The 20,900-nt window shown below is 38.3% G+C and overlaps 1 protein-coding gene and 1 long non-coding RNA gene across 3 annotated transcripts in view; one reads left to right on the forward strand and one right to left on the reverse strand.

The window, feature by feature from the left end:
- Window positions 1–20,900, forward strand: part of adamts14 (ADAM metallopeptidase with thrombospondin type 1 motif, 14) — a 61,479-nt gene that overhangs the window by 27,150 nt on the left and 13,429 nt on the right. For both annotated transcript variants that reach the window (XM_015043011.1, XM_015043012.1), the window contains exons 7-13: window positions 2,878–2,983; window positions 6,455–6,598; window positions 6,731–6,863; window positions 7,088–7,201; window positions 7,423–7,571; window positions 8,476–8,648; window positions 8,860–8,993. In XM_015043011.1, the coding sequence (XP_014898497.1) occupies window positions 2,878–2,983; window positions 6,455–6,598; window positions 6,731–6,863; window positions 7,088–7,201; window positions 7,423–7,571; window positions 8,476–8,648; window positions 8,860–8,993 (953 nt within the window). The remainder of the gene's footprint in view (window positions 1–2,877; window positions 2,984–6,454; window positions 6,599–6,730; window positions 6,864–7,087; window positions 7,202–7,422; window positions 7,572–8,475; window positions 8,649–8,859; window positions 8,994–20,900) is intronic.
- Window positions 10,956–11,215, reverse strand: LOC106953904 (uncharacterized). Its single transcript, XR_001426269.1, has 2 exons — window positions 11,184–11,215; window positions 10,956–11,051 (listed from the first exon to the last, which is right to left on the reverse strand). It is a non-coding gene; the product is annotated as an uncharacterized LOC106953904 (long non-coding RNA).

The following is a 20,900-nucleotide window of genomic DNA, read 5'->3' on the forward strand; positions in this document are numbered from 1 at the left end:
CACTGGGCGAGAGGTGGGGTATATCCTGGACATGCTGCCGGTTCAACACATGGACACACACATGGCAGACACACACACCTGCTCAGTTTTAGAGAGACCCAGTTGACGTTGCTGTCACGTTTTTGAACTGTGGGAGAAAGTCAGAGTGCCTGGAAGGAACCCATGCATGCACGGGGAGAACATGCAAACTCCACACATGAAAGACCTCAAGCTGGGTTATATAAAGTCAGGACCTTCTTACTGCCAGGCAACAGTGTTTACCAGCTGTGCAGGCCTGGATGCAACAAACAAGTGGAAAAAAGTGTTTTGGTCAGGGGAGACCAAAATTGAACTCTGTGGCCTAGAAACAAAATCCTATGTTTAGGGAAAAAAAAAAAAAAAACAACATACACTGTACATCACCTTGAACCCACCCTCTTATGCAACATTGATTCACCACCATGGTGGTGGCAGCCATTTGAATCTGCACTTCTGAAGCACGGACACGACATAACCGTGTACCACTGGTTTAGATAACAGCATGTTCCTGTGCAAGAATGACCCAGTTAAAAGCTAAAGCTAAGTCCTGTTGGGAATCTCTGGCTAGATCTCAAAGTGGAACTCCGTAAAATCTCTTATGAGACAGATTGAAATCTATGGTTGTAATGTTAAAAAAAAAAAAAAAAAAAAGCATAGAAACATACACAGATTATGAATAGGTTTTAATGGCATGTTATACGATATCCGAGTTCACCGGGTACACAACGAGCCACGGAAGAAAAGAAACATGCTTCTCCTGCTGCATGGTTGCGCTTCAGGGTGTAAATATTCAGAGCTGACTTCTCTGTGGGAATGTCTTCAGCATTCCCCTAATTTCCCTTTATCTGCCTCTGAGATAAAGAGTCATGCTCCATAACTGCTTTCACATGCCTCAGTTTCGCCTCCAGCAATAATAAGCTCTTCGTATTTTTATTTACTACTAGAGCCCTCACTGAAACGTATTGGATATGCTGCACATGCCTCATTATGAACATGAGAACGTCACTGCACTACGACTGAATTAACTTGCTGCGGACATTTCTTTTTCAACCCCGGCCAAATAACACGAGAGCCCTTTATCGCCAGCTGTTTGCCTGCTGCATTTTCTGCTTTTTACCTGCATGCCAAAAGAGGTCTTCTGGTGGTCAGAAAGCATGAAGAAGTCTCTGAAAGCCGCCAAAAAGCGAGGCTGAAACCGGCGTGCTTCTGAACCACGCCAAAACGCTCAAAGCTGAATCGCTGCACACCTCTTGATCGAGTCATGTTTACTGTTTGTGCTTTGCTTAAAAGTTTGTTGCCGTGGTGCGCTGAAAGCACATTGTCATGATAGCTGGGGCGTAGCTTTTGGTGTAGCTGGGGGGGAAAAAAAACGCTGTGCCGCGGGAGCCTGGGGATCGTGAAACGAGCTGGTCGTGCTGTGTTTTCATTCGAACGTAAGACTATTAGTTTCAAAATGTTGCATGCCTTTTGTCAGAGGCTCAAGAGGTTTTCCTGCCGAGTGGCTGCTGAGTGAAACGCGTCACTCACACCTCATTACAAAAACAAAATCCTCAGCTACTTTTACCCTTTAGAGCTTCATTAGACGTGGTTTTTACCTGGAGTATGTGAAAATGCTACTTTCTGAATACAAACTGCTCAACCAGATCATTACTAATGTATGATATGGATTTTTAAAAAAATAATCTGAGCAATCATTTGGGTGTTTTTCTGAACCTAATTACACAGCAGAGTTGTTCTGAAAGCCAGCTGTCTATAGTGAGTCTATAAAAGCGCACTATGAAAGACTACTTGTGGAATATTTCTCTGACAGGTGCCTCATGTGGATAAGAAAATAAGTAATGAGGACGTCAAAGTTTTTCCCAGTTAATATTCTTCCAGAACTGATGAGAAATTCACACTTCATGTCACTGACAAGCTAAGTAATGATCACATACAAACAAAATAAACAAAAAAATAAATAAATAAATAATGCAGTTTGTGTAATTAAGCAAAAAGCACAGGGCAAAAATAATGAAATCATGGTTAAAGGGGGTGTGAACAAGCTTTCAAAGTGAGGGGAAAAAAATACAGTCTGCCCACATTTCAAAGCAGTCAGTGTAAGCTAATATTGACTAGCTTAATCCTAACTGTTTGCATATAAAAAGGTTTCTGATTACCAATGTAGTCAACAAGAAGCATGGAGCCATAATCCAAAAATGCAAAAAAGCTTAATTTTACCATTAATGAGCAGGTTCTGGTAGCACGATTCCTGAAAGAGGAAACAAAAAAAAAATCATCCACAAATGTTGCCTGAACCAAGATTTTTTTTCTACATGTTGAACTTGTAGAAATTCTATTAGTGGGATATTATTATTATTTTTTTTTTTAAATAAAAATAAGCAATGCACTGCGTGAGAACTATAGTGGATTTTATGCAACAGGTTAATCACAAGCTCACAGCTAGAGAAATCAGTCAGCAAATTAATGAATTTATTTGAAAAAAAATAAAATAAAATGGGGAAATAAGTGAAGATGAGAGTGCATATAAAAGGCCCCGAGAACATTTAAGACTTCAAGACAGTTTTTGTTGAAAAATTGGCTGAAATTACACCTGTAGACATGTTAAAACTGTCAGCAAAGGCTTTACAAGGCATTCAATTACAGTAAGGATATTTAATACTAATGCCCGCTGACATTAAACCTTTATTACATGTAACATAATTAGGAATTCCTTGAATGTTTATTACTTGGGTTCTTGGTGGCATCTGGTGTGAATTTTATAGTAATTTGGACTTGGGAACGATGCAAGAAAGTGTGTGATGCAAGTTCTTCTTTCTTGTCCTTGACTGTCGGGGCTGTATGATCTTCTCTGTCACCCAGGTTATGCTCCAGTGACTGGCATGTGTCACCCGCTGAGGAGCTGCACCTTGAATCATGAAGACGGCTTCTCCTCTGCCTTCGTCGTTGCTCACGAAACTGGTCACGTGTAAGTAACAGCTTCCCGACGAAGGGCGTAGCGGGATTTCACGAGGTCTACGAGCTTTCGGCTAAGCTGACAGTTTGGCCCTGACTGTCATAGCACAGCAGTCTGTGGTCAAAAAACCTCAGTGGAGAAATGCAACACCTAAAAATCTTGCACTTAAAAAGAGGATCAGTTTGAATAATTAAAGGACATGTTTTCTAACATGAATTCGTTGATTTTATGTGTTTTTGGTAGATTTTATAGAGAACAAAGGTAGAAGAATATATATATACAGTGCTCAAAAAATAAAGGGAACACTCAAATAACACATCCTAGATCTGAATGAATGAAATATTCTCATTGAATACTTTGTTCTGTACAAAGTTGAATGTGCTGACAACAAAATCACACAAAAATCATCAATGGAAATCAAATTTATTAACCAATGGAGGCCTGGATTTGGAGCCACACACAAAATTAAAGTGAAATGTTCAACTCAAAGTTGCTTGCAAGTTACACCATTAGATCTTTTAAAGATGACTTCCATCTCTGTGAAGCTGAAGAGATGACTCTTAAAGGTTTGCGCTATAGCATGTTGTGTTTCCTCCAAGTCACCAGCAGTGTTTTTTTCTTGTGGTCACTCAGTCCAGATATTGCGTATCACCTCTGCCCCATTTCACAGAGCTTGTTTTCCTCTTTCTTTGAGCTCGGGAGCATAATGAGAAGCTGTAACATTTGTGAGCCCAGCCTCCCACTGTGGCACGAGAATCTAGAGCCAGCCAAACAGACTTGATTGTCTGTCACATTGCACAAAAGAAGAAGAAGAAGAAAAAAAAAAACAAGGTCACCAATGTTTCCATCCTTTAGGAGTGGACAGAAGCAGACTTCATGCTGTGCCTATTGACGTTTAAAAATCTCCTATCTTGAGATCAACGACCACCCAAAGGTTTCTCTATGTTTTTCTTCCTATTTTATAAGCTTTTTTTTTTTTTCCATTTACATTTGGACAATTATTTGTTTCAAGAAAAACACGCATGTAGACCTACATGCTAACGAGTAGACCATTATAAAAAAAAAGTTTATTTCTGTTAGTAATTCAACTTTAAAAAATAAAACACATAGAATATTTGCACTAATTACAATGGGAGTTTTATATTTTGAACATTTATTTGTGCTAATTTTATTTACAGCTAGTTAAAAACCCAAACTCAGTTACCACAAAACGTTTGTCACAATAAACAAAGCATTTTTAATTGAGAAATGTTGAAAAGTATACCCATGTAACGTACAGGTTATATGATAATTTACATATGCACCTTTATGGCTTTAATTCCAGCAGCAGCTAATTGCTGGCAGTGTTGTTGTTTTTTCCCCCCTAATGGCATCGCAGAAACCCACCTGTGTAATCTGAGGCTTGTTGCAACTGATTGCTTCTACAGTCAAATCAGAACATTTTTAGCAGCTGTTTGTCTCAATGACTTTGTTCAGTCCTCAAGTGCGTTCGTGTTTTAGGTGTCACAACTTCCGCCCGGGGAAAATGATGCTTTTTTTTTTTTTTTTTTAGCAAATCCAAGAGGTTTTTCAGAATGGATGCATCAGAACTATTTGATTTTAAGAACTCATTTGATAATCACAGTTCCTCGTGGTCGCGTCACTGATCTCTAGGTGTGAGCTGTTTGAGATTGTCAGTCCAAACACCTTCCAGTCGACTGCATGAAAAACTTGATGTTCCTGCAGAGTCTGAGTCTGTTTCAGGAAAAAGCAGAGTAAAAGAAGTGCAGTCTCCTCACCATGCAGAGATAATTTTTTTGGTTGTATGGACAGGATCATAGAGAAGTGAAGTTGGGTAGATGAATATGTTATAGTGATTATGTCTCTCTATGCATGGATTTTTTTTTTAATAAGGACAAGGTTTCTTTTCACAGTGCTATTGTCATTCAGTAAGAAAATGTAATGCTTTTTGACTTGATTTTTGTCTTCTCATAATGTCTGCATTGCTGATCAGAACTGTTGAAAACAATGTTTATGTTGATGGTATAAGGTGCCTTTCAAAAAGTATTTATGTTCGTGTAACTTTTTACAGCACAAATGAAACCTTACTGTAACGGCTTTTTTTTTTTTTTTTTAGAGCACAACAAAGTAGTGCATAATTATAAAGCTGAAGGAAAATTATCCGTAGTTTTTCCTTTTTTTTTTTTTTTTTTACAAAAAATGATTTTGAAAAACGTGGTGAGCCATCGTATTTAGACCCCCTGAAAATTAAAAAAAAAAAGATTAGCAGAACTGCTCAGGTGGTCTCTACCAGCTGCACAGAGAAAGACATTGATTTTATTTTCTATTTTTGTTTGTGGAAAAAACTCAAGTTTTGTCAGATTGGTTATTTGGAGATTGTTCCATTGTAGCCTTGGCATTATTTTTGGAGTTGCTGTCCTGAAAGACTGAAGTGTCACTCTGTAGCAGGTTTTTCCTCATGGGTTTTTGTTTTAACTTCAACCATTTTTGAAGTAAGTCATTTTCTCCGTCAGACAGAAAATCACCCCACACTATGATCCTATCAACACAATGTTTTTATGATGGGAGTGGGATGTCCAGGGTGATGAGAACTGTGAGTTTTCCACCACTTATATCATTTATCTTTTAGAGAAAAAGTGTTATTGTGGTCTGGAGCACCTTTTTACACTTAGCTGATTTGGAGCAAAATGCTAACAGGACTGTTGACTCACATTCAACAGTAATTTTTTTTTGTTTACAGTATTTTATAGCAACTTAAAGAAGAAAGATTTCACTTGATGCTAATTGGCATTTTGCCTTATACCTCTCACTCTTCAGTCAACTTTTTCAAGCTGTGAGACCCGAGAGGGTTCCGACATGTTGTGCTTCTCCTGATAGCATCCGACAAGACAACATTAAGATGCCTCCTGCGGCTACATTCAAATATTTACCAAATTATGCAAAACTCGTCATTTTGTTGCTGTCTGTTGCTGGCTTCAGGAAGGCTCTGCCAGACTTTTGATTGGATTATTCCATTAAAAACAGACCCCTGGTGTGGTTTCACTCATTGGCTTTAGCAACCTTAACGCCGAGGGTTTGTTGAGCTGTCAGTGTGAAAAGGTTTCTTGGGATGAATTGTTTGTAATCAAATTCAGACAATGTACGATGATTAACACTCGTGTGAAAAACAATACGGAAATTATTATTAATTAGTAGGAATAGTTTTTATAAAACAACAGGGAGTCACATAAATCAGCCTGTTTTTCCTCTTCGGTGCTCTTCTGTCTTGCCGTGTTGGTTTGAAGCAGATTGTGGGATCTGTCACTTGATTTTTGTAGTGGCTCTCGCTGCAGTTTGGTGGAGCTACCATACTAACTTAAATCCTACTTACTCGTACATGACATCGACTTGCAAACTCGTGAAGTTATTATCTCGTGCCAATTATAAATACGTACAGCAAATATTGCACGTACTCTTGTCTAATGAGTTTGTTTTGGCCCTTAGGCTGGGCATGGAGCACGATGGCCAGGGGAATCGCTGCGCTGATGAAACCAGTATGGGCAGCATCATGGCCCCACTGGTCCAAGCAGCTTTCCATCGCTACCACTGGTCGCGTTGCAGCAAACAGGAGCTCAACAGATACATTCAGTATGTGCTGCTTCTCCCAGGCCTTTTTTTTTAAAAGTTCCCTTAGTTCCAGAAGAGTTCAAAGCTCTGTTTTCTCAATATCCCTCATGATATGTAATATTTACGCTTAACTCATTTTAATCTTTCCCACAGCTCCTATGATTGCCTTCTGGATGATCCCTTTGAACACAAGTGGCCCAAGCTTCCTGAGCTTCCTGGAATTAATTATTCAATGGATGAGCAGTGCCGCTTTGACTTTGGTGTTGGTTACAAAATGTGCACAGCTGTAAGTCCTGCACACCCGGATGCACTGCATTGACTAACGAAAGTCCTTCTTTATCTTTTGCGAGTGATTTTAACATGTAAGATCATTGGTGGATTACTGATAAAAGAGGGGGATGCATCATTTCTGAAATGGTGAAGTTAGGTTCACCATTTCTGAGTTGTAAAGAAAGAAAAAAACAGAAATGTTTAGATCAATTCTTAAAAAAATAAAATTCCCCTCTTTAGTTTCGAACCTACGACCCCTGCAAGCAGCTGTGGTGCAGCCACCCTGACAACCAGTATTTCTGTAAAACCAAAAAAGGCCCTCCAGTAGATGGGACGGAGTGTGCACCTGGAAAGGTAGGACATGGCACTGAAAGAGCTTTTATAAAAACTGACTTTTCATTCCTTTTATGTAATTTGATTGGTGTTTTTTCTTTATTTATTTAACTGGTAAAAAGTGGAATTGTCTTGGGATACTGAACGTCAGAACGGCTATGATGTTTTCAGGAAACTCAATTGCACTGTTTCAAGATGTTTTGAACCGTCCGTCATCCTTCCCATCTCATCTCATTTTCCAGTGGTGCTTCAAGGGTCACTGCATCTGGAAGTCCAGCCAGGAGCTGCAAGGGCATGATGGGAACTGGGGCTCCTGGTCAAAATACGGGTCATGTTCCAGGACGTGTGGCGGTGGAGTTCGTTCCCGCAGCAGGCAGTGCAATGACCCCCCGTGAGTATTGAGGCAGTGATGAGACTGATCCAAAACATAGTCATGACCTCTTGGATGAACACATTATTTTAATTCATCAAAGAAATTGTGTCATTGTTTTAAAACTATAAACGGAAATCTGGGAAGAACACTCCTGATTAGACAGCACAGATATTGTTCTTTCATCGGTATTAATAGCCTTTCTTTTTTTTTTTTTCTTTTTTTTGCAAACTCTTCATATTTTGTTTTGCTAAACTTCGGTATATTTTATTGTCATTTTATCTGATAGACCAAAACAAAGTAACATATAATGGTCAAGAATCAGGGAAGAGATTACAGAAACATATCAAAGAAACACATGTGCTTTTCCTTTTCCTTTCACATCTAAATTATTCAGTAGCTTATACTTGTCTATCACAAAAAGGGGTTTTTTGAATGGAGAGCTGAAGTATGCTGCATAGTGTTGTTGACTAATTAATAGGTTGGGTCATCAAGGTAATTAGAGGAACGGTTGAAGCATTTATGCCTTGCTACTAAAAAAAAATTATAATTGCTATGCATTTTCTGTTAAATAATGCAGCTAATGCCTTTACACTGTTTCAAATGGCAGAATCTGAAAAGTCAGACCAGGCTGACTATGTTATTCTGCATGCAAATGTAGCAATTAAAAAGAATAAAAACAGAAGATGAACCACAGTGCCTGACGTAATCCAGCTTCGTTTCCACCTATGCAAAGGAAAAACTGCAAAGAACTTAAAGCATACTGTATGGTCAAGCAGAACAATGAGAAAATCTTCATTAGATCGGCATACACCATTTCACGTTAATTAATAAAATCACATAAGCAAAGCTCAGAACCAGAAATCTAAGGAGTCTGAATCCTTGCCACGAATTTAACACCGCTGCTGTTTCTGTCGCGGGTCAGGCCTGCCTACGGCGGTCGAGACTGCCCAGGCTCTGCGTTTGACTACCAGATGTGCAACACAGAGGAGTGTGCAGGCCACTATGAAGACTTCCGCGCTCAGCAGTGCGTCCAGCGGAGCAACAAATACCACAACAACGTCAAGCACACCTGGCTGCCATATGAGCACCCAGATGGTAAGACTGTAAATACATTATTAAAGCTGGCTCTACATGTTGGGGGAGAAAATACTTTGTTGAATTTGTGTGTGTGTGTGTGTGTGTGTGCGTGCATGTGTGTGTGTGTGTGTCTGTGTGTGTTTGTTGTGTGTTTATTGTATGAATCAATTTTTCACATCTGAAAGACATTTTCACAAACTAATTAGTGACCCTTGGTTGTTGTTTCCAGAGGCTCGTAAATGCGAGCTAAGCTGTAAATCGAAGGAAACTGGGGAGGTGGTGTTCATGAACCAGGTGATGCATGATGGGACGAGGTGCAGCTACTCAGACCCCTTCAGCGTCTGCGCTCGAGGGGAGTGTCTGGTGAGTCTTGAGTGAAGCAGTCCACTGAAAGATTTAAAAAATAAAAAAATAAATAAAAACCACATCTGCAGCATTTATTTGCAATGTTTTACTTATCTCAGATCAGCCTGCAGGGGGCATATTGGTTACAGGGGTAAAGCCAATTATTCTTGTCATCATCAATACTCTTCAGCTCACTCTTGGGAATGCTGAGGTGTTTCCTGCAGGAATATCTCGACTGACTCCTTCTGATTCAATGGATCAGCTCTCTACTGGAGTTTCCACTCTCTCTAAGGCTGAGCCAAGCCTTCCCTCCTGCTTTTATTCAGGATATTGTTATTTTAGCCATGGAATATAGACGGATGGGTCAATTGAAAGCCTCCATTTTTGGCTCTGTTCGTTCCTCATGATAACAGACTTGCAAGTAATACCTAAATCCATCCATCCCCTTATCACTCCATCCTACCGCCACATATGAACGAGACACATGTTCTCAATTACTGATGTAACACCAGTGATTGCATACCCAGGCTATAACTTTTAAAGAACATCACTTCAGGAGTGAGTTGTTTTTCTAATGAGAGTTATATGTGAAACATGTGCGGTGTTCTTTATGTGTTTAACTCAGTTTTTAGGGGCAAAGCAGAAAGAAAAAATGAATAAAAACATAACGTTTTAAACTGCTAATCCCAAAAGGTTGACTGAAGTCAAACCTTCCCCATAAACTGAAAAACTTCAACCCTGGTAATATGAACATTGTTTAATAAAAAAGGGTGCAATTACTTCAAATTGAATATTTTTCTATGGTAGAATATAAGACAGTATGAAAAAAATATACAGGTGCAATTCACTGACTTAGACTATCACTAAAAATGTAATTTATTTCAGTAAACTGATTAAAAAGTGAAAATCCTACTTAAAATTATTACACAGAGTGTCTTCATAACAGGGAATTTTGATAATGATGGGATAGAGCTAATGAAAAACCAGTATTGATTTTCTCAAATAAAAAAGAATATTCGTAAACTGACAATGTTTTGAACACAAAAATGTTACATTACGTTACGCTTTTATTTATGTCATGACCTACAACAGTCATGTGGGAGACGAGGAGGATAAGCCTCAGGATGTCACTGCTAACGATGTATCCCAGCATATTTATAGAGAGTTGAGTGGAAGGAAAAAGCATGATAGTAAAAAGTGCAAAATCAAGAGATATTCACCTAGAGCACGTGTCAAACTCAAGGCCCGCGGGCCACATGTGGCCCGCCATGTCATTGAATATGGCCCCCCCAGCATTTTATAGGCNATACAGCCAGATCTAGTGCTGCTCAGCATTTCGGAGCTGTCCAACAACTAACAATGCTGAAAATTGAATGTAAAGCTGCAAATTCACAGATAGTCCATTTTTGACTTCTTTCGCCAACCCCCGGTCCGTGGACCGGTATCGGTCTGTGGACCAATTGGTACCGGGCCGCGCAAGAAATAATTAAATATTTCCGTTTTATGTATTATTTGAGTCTGGAGGATCTTTTATTTTGAAAATCCTTTAATCAGATTCTCTCAGTTACTTGCGAGGCAACACTGAGCCCACAAGCAGCAAAATGAGTAAGAAACCGATCAGATGTCTTTGGAAAGTTTCTTTGCAAAAGGGGAAAATGCCCTGAGAAGAGACAGGAGGATGGATTTATCCCGGACCGGTAGGTTACAAGCCGCTCTGCTAATGAGGCAATGAAGCTTGAAACTGCTTCGCCACGTAGACACCAAGCAGGCTGAGGACATAAGCAACACTTCGAGTGTTATTGTCTCCCATCACTCCCAGATGGGGAGTTGACATTTTTAACTGAATAAACAGAAACATATATAATAATGACCTTTACATATAATAATAAACATTTCCACATATCATCTCCGATATCCACCAGACTCACAGTTGCGCGATATGTGAGCTGTTTGGGATTCCCCTCTATTCTTACGTCACCACGCTTTCTGATTGGCTACCTGTCACATTCAGCAGGTTGTATTCTCGTTCCCAGTCAGGGTAAACCCCACAGGCTGTGATAAAAAGGCCAAGACAACCTTTTTATCGCTGAATATACCCTTTTTATTGGGTATATTCAGGATTTAGCGGGAACACCAACATGCAGAAGCCTTATCTGACGGTTCACGCCCCTCCACCCCCAGGCTCAGCAAAATTTTTCAAGTCTTGACCGGTCTGTGGTAATAAAAAGGTTGGGGACCACTGCTCTAGTTGATCTGCAGGGTCAACTGGATCAAATGGTGGTTTTACAAAGTGCTGAAGTATAAATTGTTTAACTATATGTCTGTCATATAAAACCACAATAAAAGGTAGGATGTAGTTGTAATCTCACAAAATTATGAACTGTTAAGGACTATGCAACACATTGTATTCACTCTACTCATGCTTAATTTACTAACTCTTTGCTTTTCATTAAAATGTTGAGCAGGACTGACAGCCAGTACACAAGCTGGATTCTGTTTTCCTCCTTGTGAAAGCAGACATGTTTATAAATCAACAGATGTCACTCTTTCAGTTCTGGTGTCAGTTGGAGATCTTCATTAAGGATTTCAAAGTGAGTCCCTTCTGGCAAAGCACAAACAGCCGGCAGCAGCAGCAACAGCAGCAGCAGAGGCACTTTACTTAAACAGTGCAGGGATAAAACGGAACAAGATGGCATTCCTAAGCATTATATTAGCATACTCTCTATTCTTATTCATACAGTTAATTGTCCAGAATGACTATAGTTTTAAGAAAGATCTGTGTCCTGCATGGTATTATCAACTCTTAAATAAGCAAAAAGTCCATGTAGAATTTTAGGTTGTTTATTGTCTGTTTTTATTAGAATTACAATAACTTCCCATAAAGGAATGTTTTTTTCCACATTGTCTACAGTTAAGTCAGAGAAAGGTTTTCTTGTTTTATGTGAACATGCCACACCCCATAAAATGCCGCCCTGGGCAGTTGCCATTGTTGCCCTTATCAGAAACCGCCACCGTTGATGTCCTTAGACATTGCTTCAATATTTCTACATGATGTTCTTTCCTCATTATGCCATCTATTTTATGAAGTGCACCAGCAGACAAACAACCCCACAACATAATGCATGTGTCACAATCGGGTTGGTGTTCCCAGGCTTACAAGCGTCCCTGTTTTTCCTCCAAATGTAACGATGGTCTTTGTGGCAAAACAGTTCCACTTTATTTTCATCAGACCGCAGAACATGTGCCCAAAAATTAAGGTCCCTGTGTGCATCTGTAGACTGTAATCTGGCTTTTTATGTTAGCAGCTTCCTCCTTGCTGAGTGGGTTTTTAGCCAATGGCTAAAACATATCACTTACCAGCTTCATCAGCGTCCTCACATCATCTCTGGCTGTTGTTATGGGCTCAGCACATTTCAGACCAAAAAAACATCTGTCTCCTTCCTGAGTGCTTTGATGGTTGGACATTCCCATCACGTCTATACTTACTTTATGTGTTATTTGTTTACAATGGGGCCATGGAGTGGAATGAGTCTTCTCTGCTCTGACTATTGGTGAAGGTTTGGTGTTGAACTAGCCTGACTGTTGCCTTCAGCTCAAAAAAAATGCTTGCTTCTTGCAAATCAATGGCTTTCTCCCAATGATTTAGATTGTCTCTGGTAGATTTTCTACTGGGCCAATCAGCGAACAGAAGGAGAAGTTGTGAACAATGACATCCATTTCCTGTGCTGTTTTAGAATTGTTGTCTTCCTGTAGTTTTAGCAGTGGCAGTGGAGGAAGAGAAGGAAGCCTCTCAGTCTGTGTTGGTCACACTTCAAAATATTAACTTAATATTAACAGCTGCCTCGTTTGGATCAAGCACTTCACTCTTCAAAGTGGAGGACGGTTCTTTATAACACGGTATTTTCCTCCACTGTAGAACCAGATGACTCTCCTCCTGGGAGATCATCACCACTGAAGTAGCCAGACTTTTAGAAATTAAGGCAAACAAGAATAAATCTTAGAGCAGCATAATGGAGAAGGATAGTCTTCATATCCAAATAAAACTAAAACATTTACAGAAAATAAAAAAAATGAATTTAACCTTTTACAAAAAGATCAAATTTGATGAACTACTATGTTGTTGAACACCAAGAGCCTAATTTCCTCAACTGAAGATGAGCAACCGGGCAAGAAGTGTAGGTTAATCTGGTCTTTTCGTCCTCAGCAGATTAGGGGGGTTGCAGATGACGAGGATCATCAGCAGTATTGACAGGAAAAGAATGTGACAGAACAGAATAACATAGACTAGGCAAAAAACCAAACCAAACACACTGGTATCATGATAAATACTGACCAAGCTCCATATAATGTCGTACAAGTCATAGTTCTATATTTTCTTGATAGGTCTACACTGCTGGAGGACACATTGACTGTCTTTATGTTGCCCATTTTCTTTAGTTCTCTTCACCATAAGGCAGACACTGGGCCCAGAGTGTCTGTTTGTCTGTCTCTCTCCTGTCCTCTCAACCTCCAGCCCGTGCAGTCAGATGGCTGCCTATCCTGAGCTTGTGGCTTATCTAAACGAGCGTGTCATTTGTTTTTACACTTGGCTCAGGGGGAAACTTCTTCATGCTTTTACAGAGTAGACTCTAGCCATTACCAAAGCAATATGAAGATGAAAGGTTGAGAACAAACCACTGGGATGAATCTGTGAGGTGCCTCTCACTTCAGACATTGTGACTTGTGGTGCCACAGTTGCTGGTATGTAAAGGTATTTTACTATTTTTAATCTGTGTGGAGTCAGTTTAGTCAGACTTACTTTGACTGAAGACACACACACCACATCTTTATTCTTGTTAATTATGATTATCTTCCCCTCACCACTGATGAAAACATGGCATTTAAGATAACAATATTATCAGACAAATAAAAAACACTTTAATACAGAAATGTGGGCATTGAAGAAAAGTATGCTTAGTACATACTTATAGGTTAATCTTAAAAGATACTTTTAATTTGAAGAAAGGGGCCTCATCAGAATGCATATTTTAAATTAATTTGAGTGTATATACAAAGAACTTCTAACTTCCTCCAACTTCAAAGATAAATCTTCAAAATACCAAGGGGAACAACTAAAAAATGTGGTACCTGTAATGCCAATCAAGAATGGGTGTAAATCATTTAGACATGCCATTTTAAAAAATATTTTTATAATTTGTTTTCCAAATTTGTATCCTTTGACAATTTTATGAGATTAAGTTTGTCTCATTTCCAGACAGAACCTCATAAAAACCTTTCAGCTTAATGAAATAATTGTACCTCTTAAATACAAGGAGTTGGTCTTAACTGTACTTGCATATAACACAACACAGCAACTATGTCTGTTAATTTTCATGGAGATTCTTTATATAGAACTCTGGATCAAAAAAAGGCAATTTCAAGATGAGACTGTAATTGCTTAGCAGCCTACTGACAGGGTTGGACTTCTCAGAGGTGGATGGTGGCAGGTTGGAAATATGAAGGTTGCCAACAATATTGCAGAAATGTTAAATTTTTTGATGGTAGGACCAGATACTTCAAAAGGGATCTCTGATAATATGAGCAGCATTAACATCTAGAGGACAGGATGTCTTTATTAAACAATGTCCCACAACTCATTAATGGAGACCAGTCAAAATGTGTTTAACATAGACACTGACATGATGTTTAAGCAAAAAGACAGTGCCAGGAAAAATAGCTGTGCTTGTTTTTGGCTGCTCCCTGATAGGATACTAAAAACATGTATGTCTTTGGAATAAAAATGTGAGATTACCTTTTTTCCATTTTCCCAGGTCTCCAATGAGCTCATGTAAGCAAGGAGGAAGTAATTCAACCACTGGTTTGAATTTCAGATTTTTCAGTATTTAGTATTACAGAATTGCAAAGGGAGATTAAATAATCCAATAAAGAGCTGAGTACATCAGCTAATGAGAGAACAATGGAAACAGAGATTAAAAACCATCAGAAAACTCACTTGCAGTGAGAGGATTTACTGTATAGGAGTGAAAGGACCTAGAGATGTGCTAAGAGCAGGGGATTAGAAAAATTATCATTAAGCATTATAGGATGAGCAGAGTTTATCCTGTTATCTGTGCATCTTTTTGTACTAAACTTTTTTCTGCCAGTAAGCTTTCCAGCATTATGCTTACATGCAGAAATCTAAACTACCAGCTTCTTTGCCAAAGACCTTTTGTGACTTTTTCTTATTGTGGAGAACATCAATGTGACTCTCCTTTCAGATGTCTTCCCTGGAACCTCTGCTAAAATCTTTATTGTAATAGTAGCTCCTTTAAGGTGTAAGCACTGTCTCACAAATTCTTAACTTGGTTGACATAAAGAGAGCCACATGATGGCCTGGTGGGATGTGGTGAGCTGAGTTAAACTGGAAGGAGGAGGCAAAAGGTGGACTCAATGGGAGGGGCTTGGAACCCAAATATTGCTTGCGGTTCTGTTTATACATATATATATATATATATATATATATATATATGCTGAAAGACAGACCTTTTTAAAAAATATTTCATTAGCTGTAATCAATATGAACAAAGATAAGTGCTTGAAATATATTTCTCTGTACATGATGAATTCATTCAATATTACTTTCACGTTTTGAATTTAATTACTGAAAGACGTAAACTTCTCATATAACTAGTCGCCAGGGCTGAGAGTTGTCTTACACATTACTGTGACACTCATATACATACTGTATAAACTTTTTAATATTTTAAAAATTCATAGCAAATAAAATACTTTTCTGTTCTAGAACATTTTAGTATTCTTTTCCACCCCTGATGGTAAGTGATTTTGTAATGTAATGCTGACAGAGCACAGCGTGTTTCAAGGTTGTGCTGAAAGGGTCCCACCAGAGTTCAAGCTCAGGCTGGGAGAGTGATATTGATTTGGCTTGGAAGAGGAATACAGAGGTGGCAGGCTGTGAAAAGTGAGCTAACAGCAGTGTGGATGTGCTCAGCTGGTGATGTACCCAAACAGAAAGCCCAGCGATTGATCAACATTCCTGCAGCGGAGCCTTAAACTGTGCTGAAGTACTCTACACTAAGTTTAACTTGAAGTTATTCTTTACATTACACCTTTACAAACATTTTCATTTAAACTTGTTTTCCTTCTTCTGCTATGGTTGTAGATTTTTCTTAGCTCCTGGAACTTGACTGTAGCTTTTCCAATAGTCTCATTAAAACCCATTGTGTCATAAAATGTACTGCTGAATTCCTCATAAACCATCCAACTAGGAACTGCCATGTCAACAAGACACTGACAAGTCACACATTTGATTAATAATATTGATGATAACCTTTCAAGTGCCAGGAAGTAATGTGCACCTTAGCAATAAACATCCATGTAGGATGTTTGCTTCTCAGTTACATATGACCTGTAACATTCCAATTTAACACTATTCTTCTTGGAATGTTTGCTAATAAACCAGACCCTCCAGGATGTTGCAATGTTTTTGTTTAGGTTGTTGGACTCTAAAATGACTCATTTTGCAGCGCCTTTTTCAAAGAGCTGCAGTTTAAGTTGTAGTTTTTTTTTTTCAAGCTTTGTTTTTGCCATTACATGATCTTACAAAACAGTTGAAATTGCAACCTTCCCCAAAAAAATACTTCAAGTAAAATGCAAGACTTTATGTGAATTGTATCCAGGATTTCATCAACATCAACTTTGATGTTGATGAAATCCTGGAATAACTTCTCAATTGATAATGTTTTCTCTGAGGAATCTTCACATGGCAGGGTGGCTAACCCAGTCTTCACAAATCTGAAAAAGGAAATGTATATTTGAAAGTTTTAAATACAATAGATGGAAGAGATGCAATGACTGGTGAAAATTGTAAGTCAGCACAAAACTTATGAATGACGAGTGAATTTGCATTATTAGTTTCCTGGAGGAATTGATAGACCTCAGAAGCATTAGGATGATGTTGAGGAAAAATTAATATTTTTAGTGTTTAATACAGTTAGTCTTACAGCATGTAAAAAGGTATATTGACCATGGTCATTTTGAACAAATTTCTTAATTTAGAACAGGTTTGTGTTAATGATTTAAAACTAAACTATTGATGGGTTCAACTTACAGGAAGGGAAATAGAGATCAAAAGGGAACTCTCACTGAGGTCTGATTGTGTTATCAGAGAGGACAGGAAGCCATAAAAGTAGCATCTGGAGGAAGGCAGTATCACTTGGATGAGCATGGGAGAGAGACGTTTGCTCGGGTCAAGGAAGATCAAAAAGTCTTCCAAAACTAACATCTGGGATGGTGTAAAACTGAATACAACATAGAATGTTTAAAACCACTACCATTTAATTTGTAAGACATTTTTCTTAGTTATTAATAGCATGCTCTGACTGAAAATAGTTTAATCGTGGTTTTAGAATTACTAATTTAGTCAGTGATTAATGTATTTTGAAATTGTATTATCTGTTACTATATCAGAATCAAATAGAAATTTTGTGAATGAAAATGTTTTGTTTAGTATTAGAAAATTGCTCAGGTTTATGGTGAAAAGGGTTTTGGAAAATGATTGTGTTAATTTTTATACTCGGGATTTATTATTATATTTGATAGGTTAGAAAAAGGAATTTTACCCCATTCTGTTCTGTCGATTTTATGTATTACTTTTGGTTTACGGCAAAACTCAATCTTTTGAAGTGCTGAATGCAGAAGAACAAAATTAGGTTTGTGGAGATAACCTTTGCTTCAGCTATCTACAAGATTTTAAGTTTCTTCCTGAGGAATCTGTTGTAGGGAGAAAGCGGGAGAGATTCCAGATTTCACACCTATCTGTGAAGTATCTTTCTCTGTTTTTCTTTGCCCAGATAGGCTTAAAACAGCAGGAGTTCAGGAGAAACTCTGCTCTCACTTTGTTTAAAGAAAGGGGACAAATGGCCTTTAATCTAGGAAGCAAATTGTAGGGAGTTTCTAACTCTTAAGAGGGTCAGAGACAGCTACTGGTTGGATGAGCAAAGATACGCCTTATTCGAATATATTAAAAGACAAGAATACGCCTTTACTATAAAAGTTTGTACACAGGAGTAACAAATCAGATTGCTGTCTTATTTTGCTTTTGCATCAGCACTCTCCAAAGACGCGTCTTTGCCTTTTTTTCTCTATCCTCTTTGTCTCAGGTAAATGAATGCATGTCTCTGTTGTTCTGCAGTTTCTGTTGTAATTTCATACGTTTTCTATTGGATTAAACTCTGAAATTCTGTGACGTCAACACTCATTGTTGTTTTCTGTGTGGCTACACGCGGTCCGCCGGGAGAAACTGGGATCCGTAAGAAGGAGATTGAGCCAGAGATTTTTCCTAAATTTATTATAACCTAAAATCTTCTTCAACAATGATTAGAAATCAATCACAGTAAGAGCCTAAATAAAATGGATGCAAAGTTTTTAATTTTGCATCCATTTTAAGAAGAAGAGCATTAATTTCTTGTTTAGAAGGGAAAAAAAGTGTTCCAGAGCTTATGCTGTTACCTGTGGAACACACTACCTAACTTATTCATTCACTCCATGTTTCTATGCTTCAGCACTCGGTTCAGTTGAGTTCCACTTATTACTCAGTTTATTATCTTTAGGGCAGCTTCCCAAAGGAAACTAACCTAGCTCCTAAAGAGTTTGACAGCCATGGCACTTTTTCTCCACTCCTAGACTTTAACTGTTGGAACTGGAGCCAAATCTGACAAAAGTGGATAGAAAGTTACCCTGAAAACTGCTCTGCTGGGGGAGGTTTGAGTTCTTCAATCAACCCTTTCAGGGGATCATGGTGAGAAGACATTAAACATTTCACACACAGCATCAACACCAGAGACCCAACAACCTGATAAAGAAGGCTGGTTCTATTCGGGTTCTGTTCTGTGGACAACTGTGGAACCTCTGGAGATGACTATGCAAAAAATTGTTCTTCATTAAAAGCAAGAAAATTATGGACAACCTTACCATCCTCTTCATATCTTGAGAAAACAGAGTGTCTTCAGTCAGTGGATTGTTCAAATTGGCTGTAATACAAATGCCTACAGGACATCTTTTCTGCCAATGCTATCTACAATAACATTGAAGACCGAATTAATATGTTACAACAACATTTAATTTCCCTTTGGGATCTATAAAGTATTTTTGAATTTGAATATCCCCAAAGTTTTATTTTCTGAATTTTTCAGTTTATGCTTCCTTGTAGGTTACATTTTTGTTAACTTTAAAATCTATCAGAAAATCTGTATTTTCTGATAGAAAATACAGATTTTCTGGATTTATGTTGGATGCAACATAAATCCCGTCAAGTTTGGTGAATACCACCGTTTTTGAGTTTATATTTCAATACAAAAATAAAATCTGTCAAAGATCATGAAAAGAATTAATTGAAGTAAAAATAATTAAGTGTTACAAAGTAAAACTGCAGACACCAGTTTTTTGCATCGCAAAATGGATGTATTGCAGATGAAGAGGGATAGCTTATTTATAGATCTATTAAGTTCATTTTTGTTATATACTTTTGTTTTGTGTAGGACTTGGAGCTGGCAGCCTTTAACATGGTTGTTTTGTCTTTGTATTCTCGTCAGGTATGTTGTATAAAAATGTTTATTTAGCTCACATGTGTCAAACTCAAGGCCTGCGGGCCACATTTTATAGGCCCATGATTGACTTAAAATTGGTTTTCAGCACGAATTAACTACATCTCCCATAATGCATTCCGATTGTTACCAGCCAACGATTACGGCTTCTCGCCACTAGAGAGCAGCAGAGTCACCTCAAGCTGCTTATTGATTTTCCCAGCGAATAAAACTGAGACATCGACAAGCTAACATCAAAATGTCCAAGAAAAGAAAAATCGATTTACAAGTAAGACTGTGAATGAAGATGTGTGTGAGTTGGTGTCAGGGCGGCAGGTCGCGCTAGACTTATTTTGTTATCCGTTATCTTGACCGACAACATTAAAAAATCGGTCCTGTACTATTTTTATCCGTGAAATTACAATCATATTAACATCGGCTATTTAGCCGCATTTTATGCGGTTTAGTTAATATTCACCGTGAATCCAGATCCCATCACAAATTAAGCAGATAAATGTATCTACATTTTTCTCGTAGTGAAAAAAACCACTGACTGAGGCCCCAATAACTTTTAATAAATTAAATTAAGCGACTTCACTTAAAATAGCATCCCTTCACCCGCTGGGGGCTGAACGAACTTCCTCCTGGTTCCCATCTGCAGAAAAATCTGCGCTAATTCATCAGTCAGTTGGATCTGTCTGATCCAAACAGATCAACTGAACTCTGTGAGTGTTTTACCCTGCGCGGTCCGGTGTGAGCTTTTACCAGGAGTTTTTATTTATTTATTTATTTGCGTGGTTTCGCTTCTCCGAAACGGACAGATGTTACGTCTGCAGCTCCTCCAGAACGCCGCTCTCCTGGGTAACTTGGGTAAACTACCGGCTCCTCAAATGGATTAACACAACGTTGCATTCTCTTTAGTTTTCTCTGGTCTGGAATGGAGACTTGAATTTAACGCGCCATTTCAACCAAAGGTTTGTAATGCGCTTCCTAACCAGACGCTCCAAAGCGTCCGGTCCATAACTCTTCAACACGCTGTCAGCTCCCGGTCAGAAAGACGCATTTAGTGAGATGATATTCAGAAAGGATTTTTTAAATTAATTGGTTTCAGTTGCCTCTGAGACTAAATCTTTGCATAAAGTCTATAATGTCTGCCCATGTGACTTGTTTTTATTTGTTTGCTTACCTTTAAACACTGATTTAAATATTGTAATTTTTAAATAATTTTACATCAATGGAAACTCAAATGTAATATTTAAAACTTCAATACATAAAATCAGTTATTTAACAATATGAGGTGTTTAATTTATTTTTAACATTGTATTTTCATACATTTATGCTAGGG

The sequence above is a fragment of the Poecilia latipinna genome, unplaced genomic scaffold (genome assembly GCF_001443285.1).
Source record: "Poecilia latipinna isolate Pla-1442-1.1 unplaced genomic scaffold, P_latipinna-1.0 Scaffold611, whole genome shotgun sequence".
Taxonomy (NCBI): domain Eukaryota; kingdom Metazoa; phylum Chordata; class Actinopteri; order Cyprinodontiformes; family Poeciliidae; genus Poecilia; species Poecilia latipinna.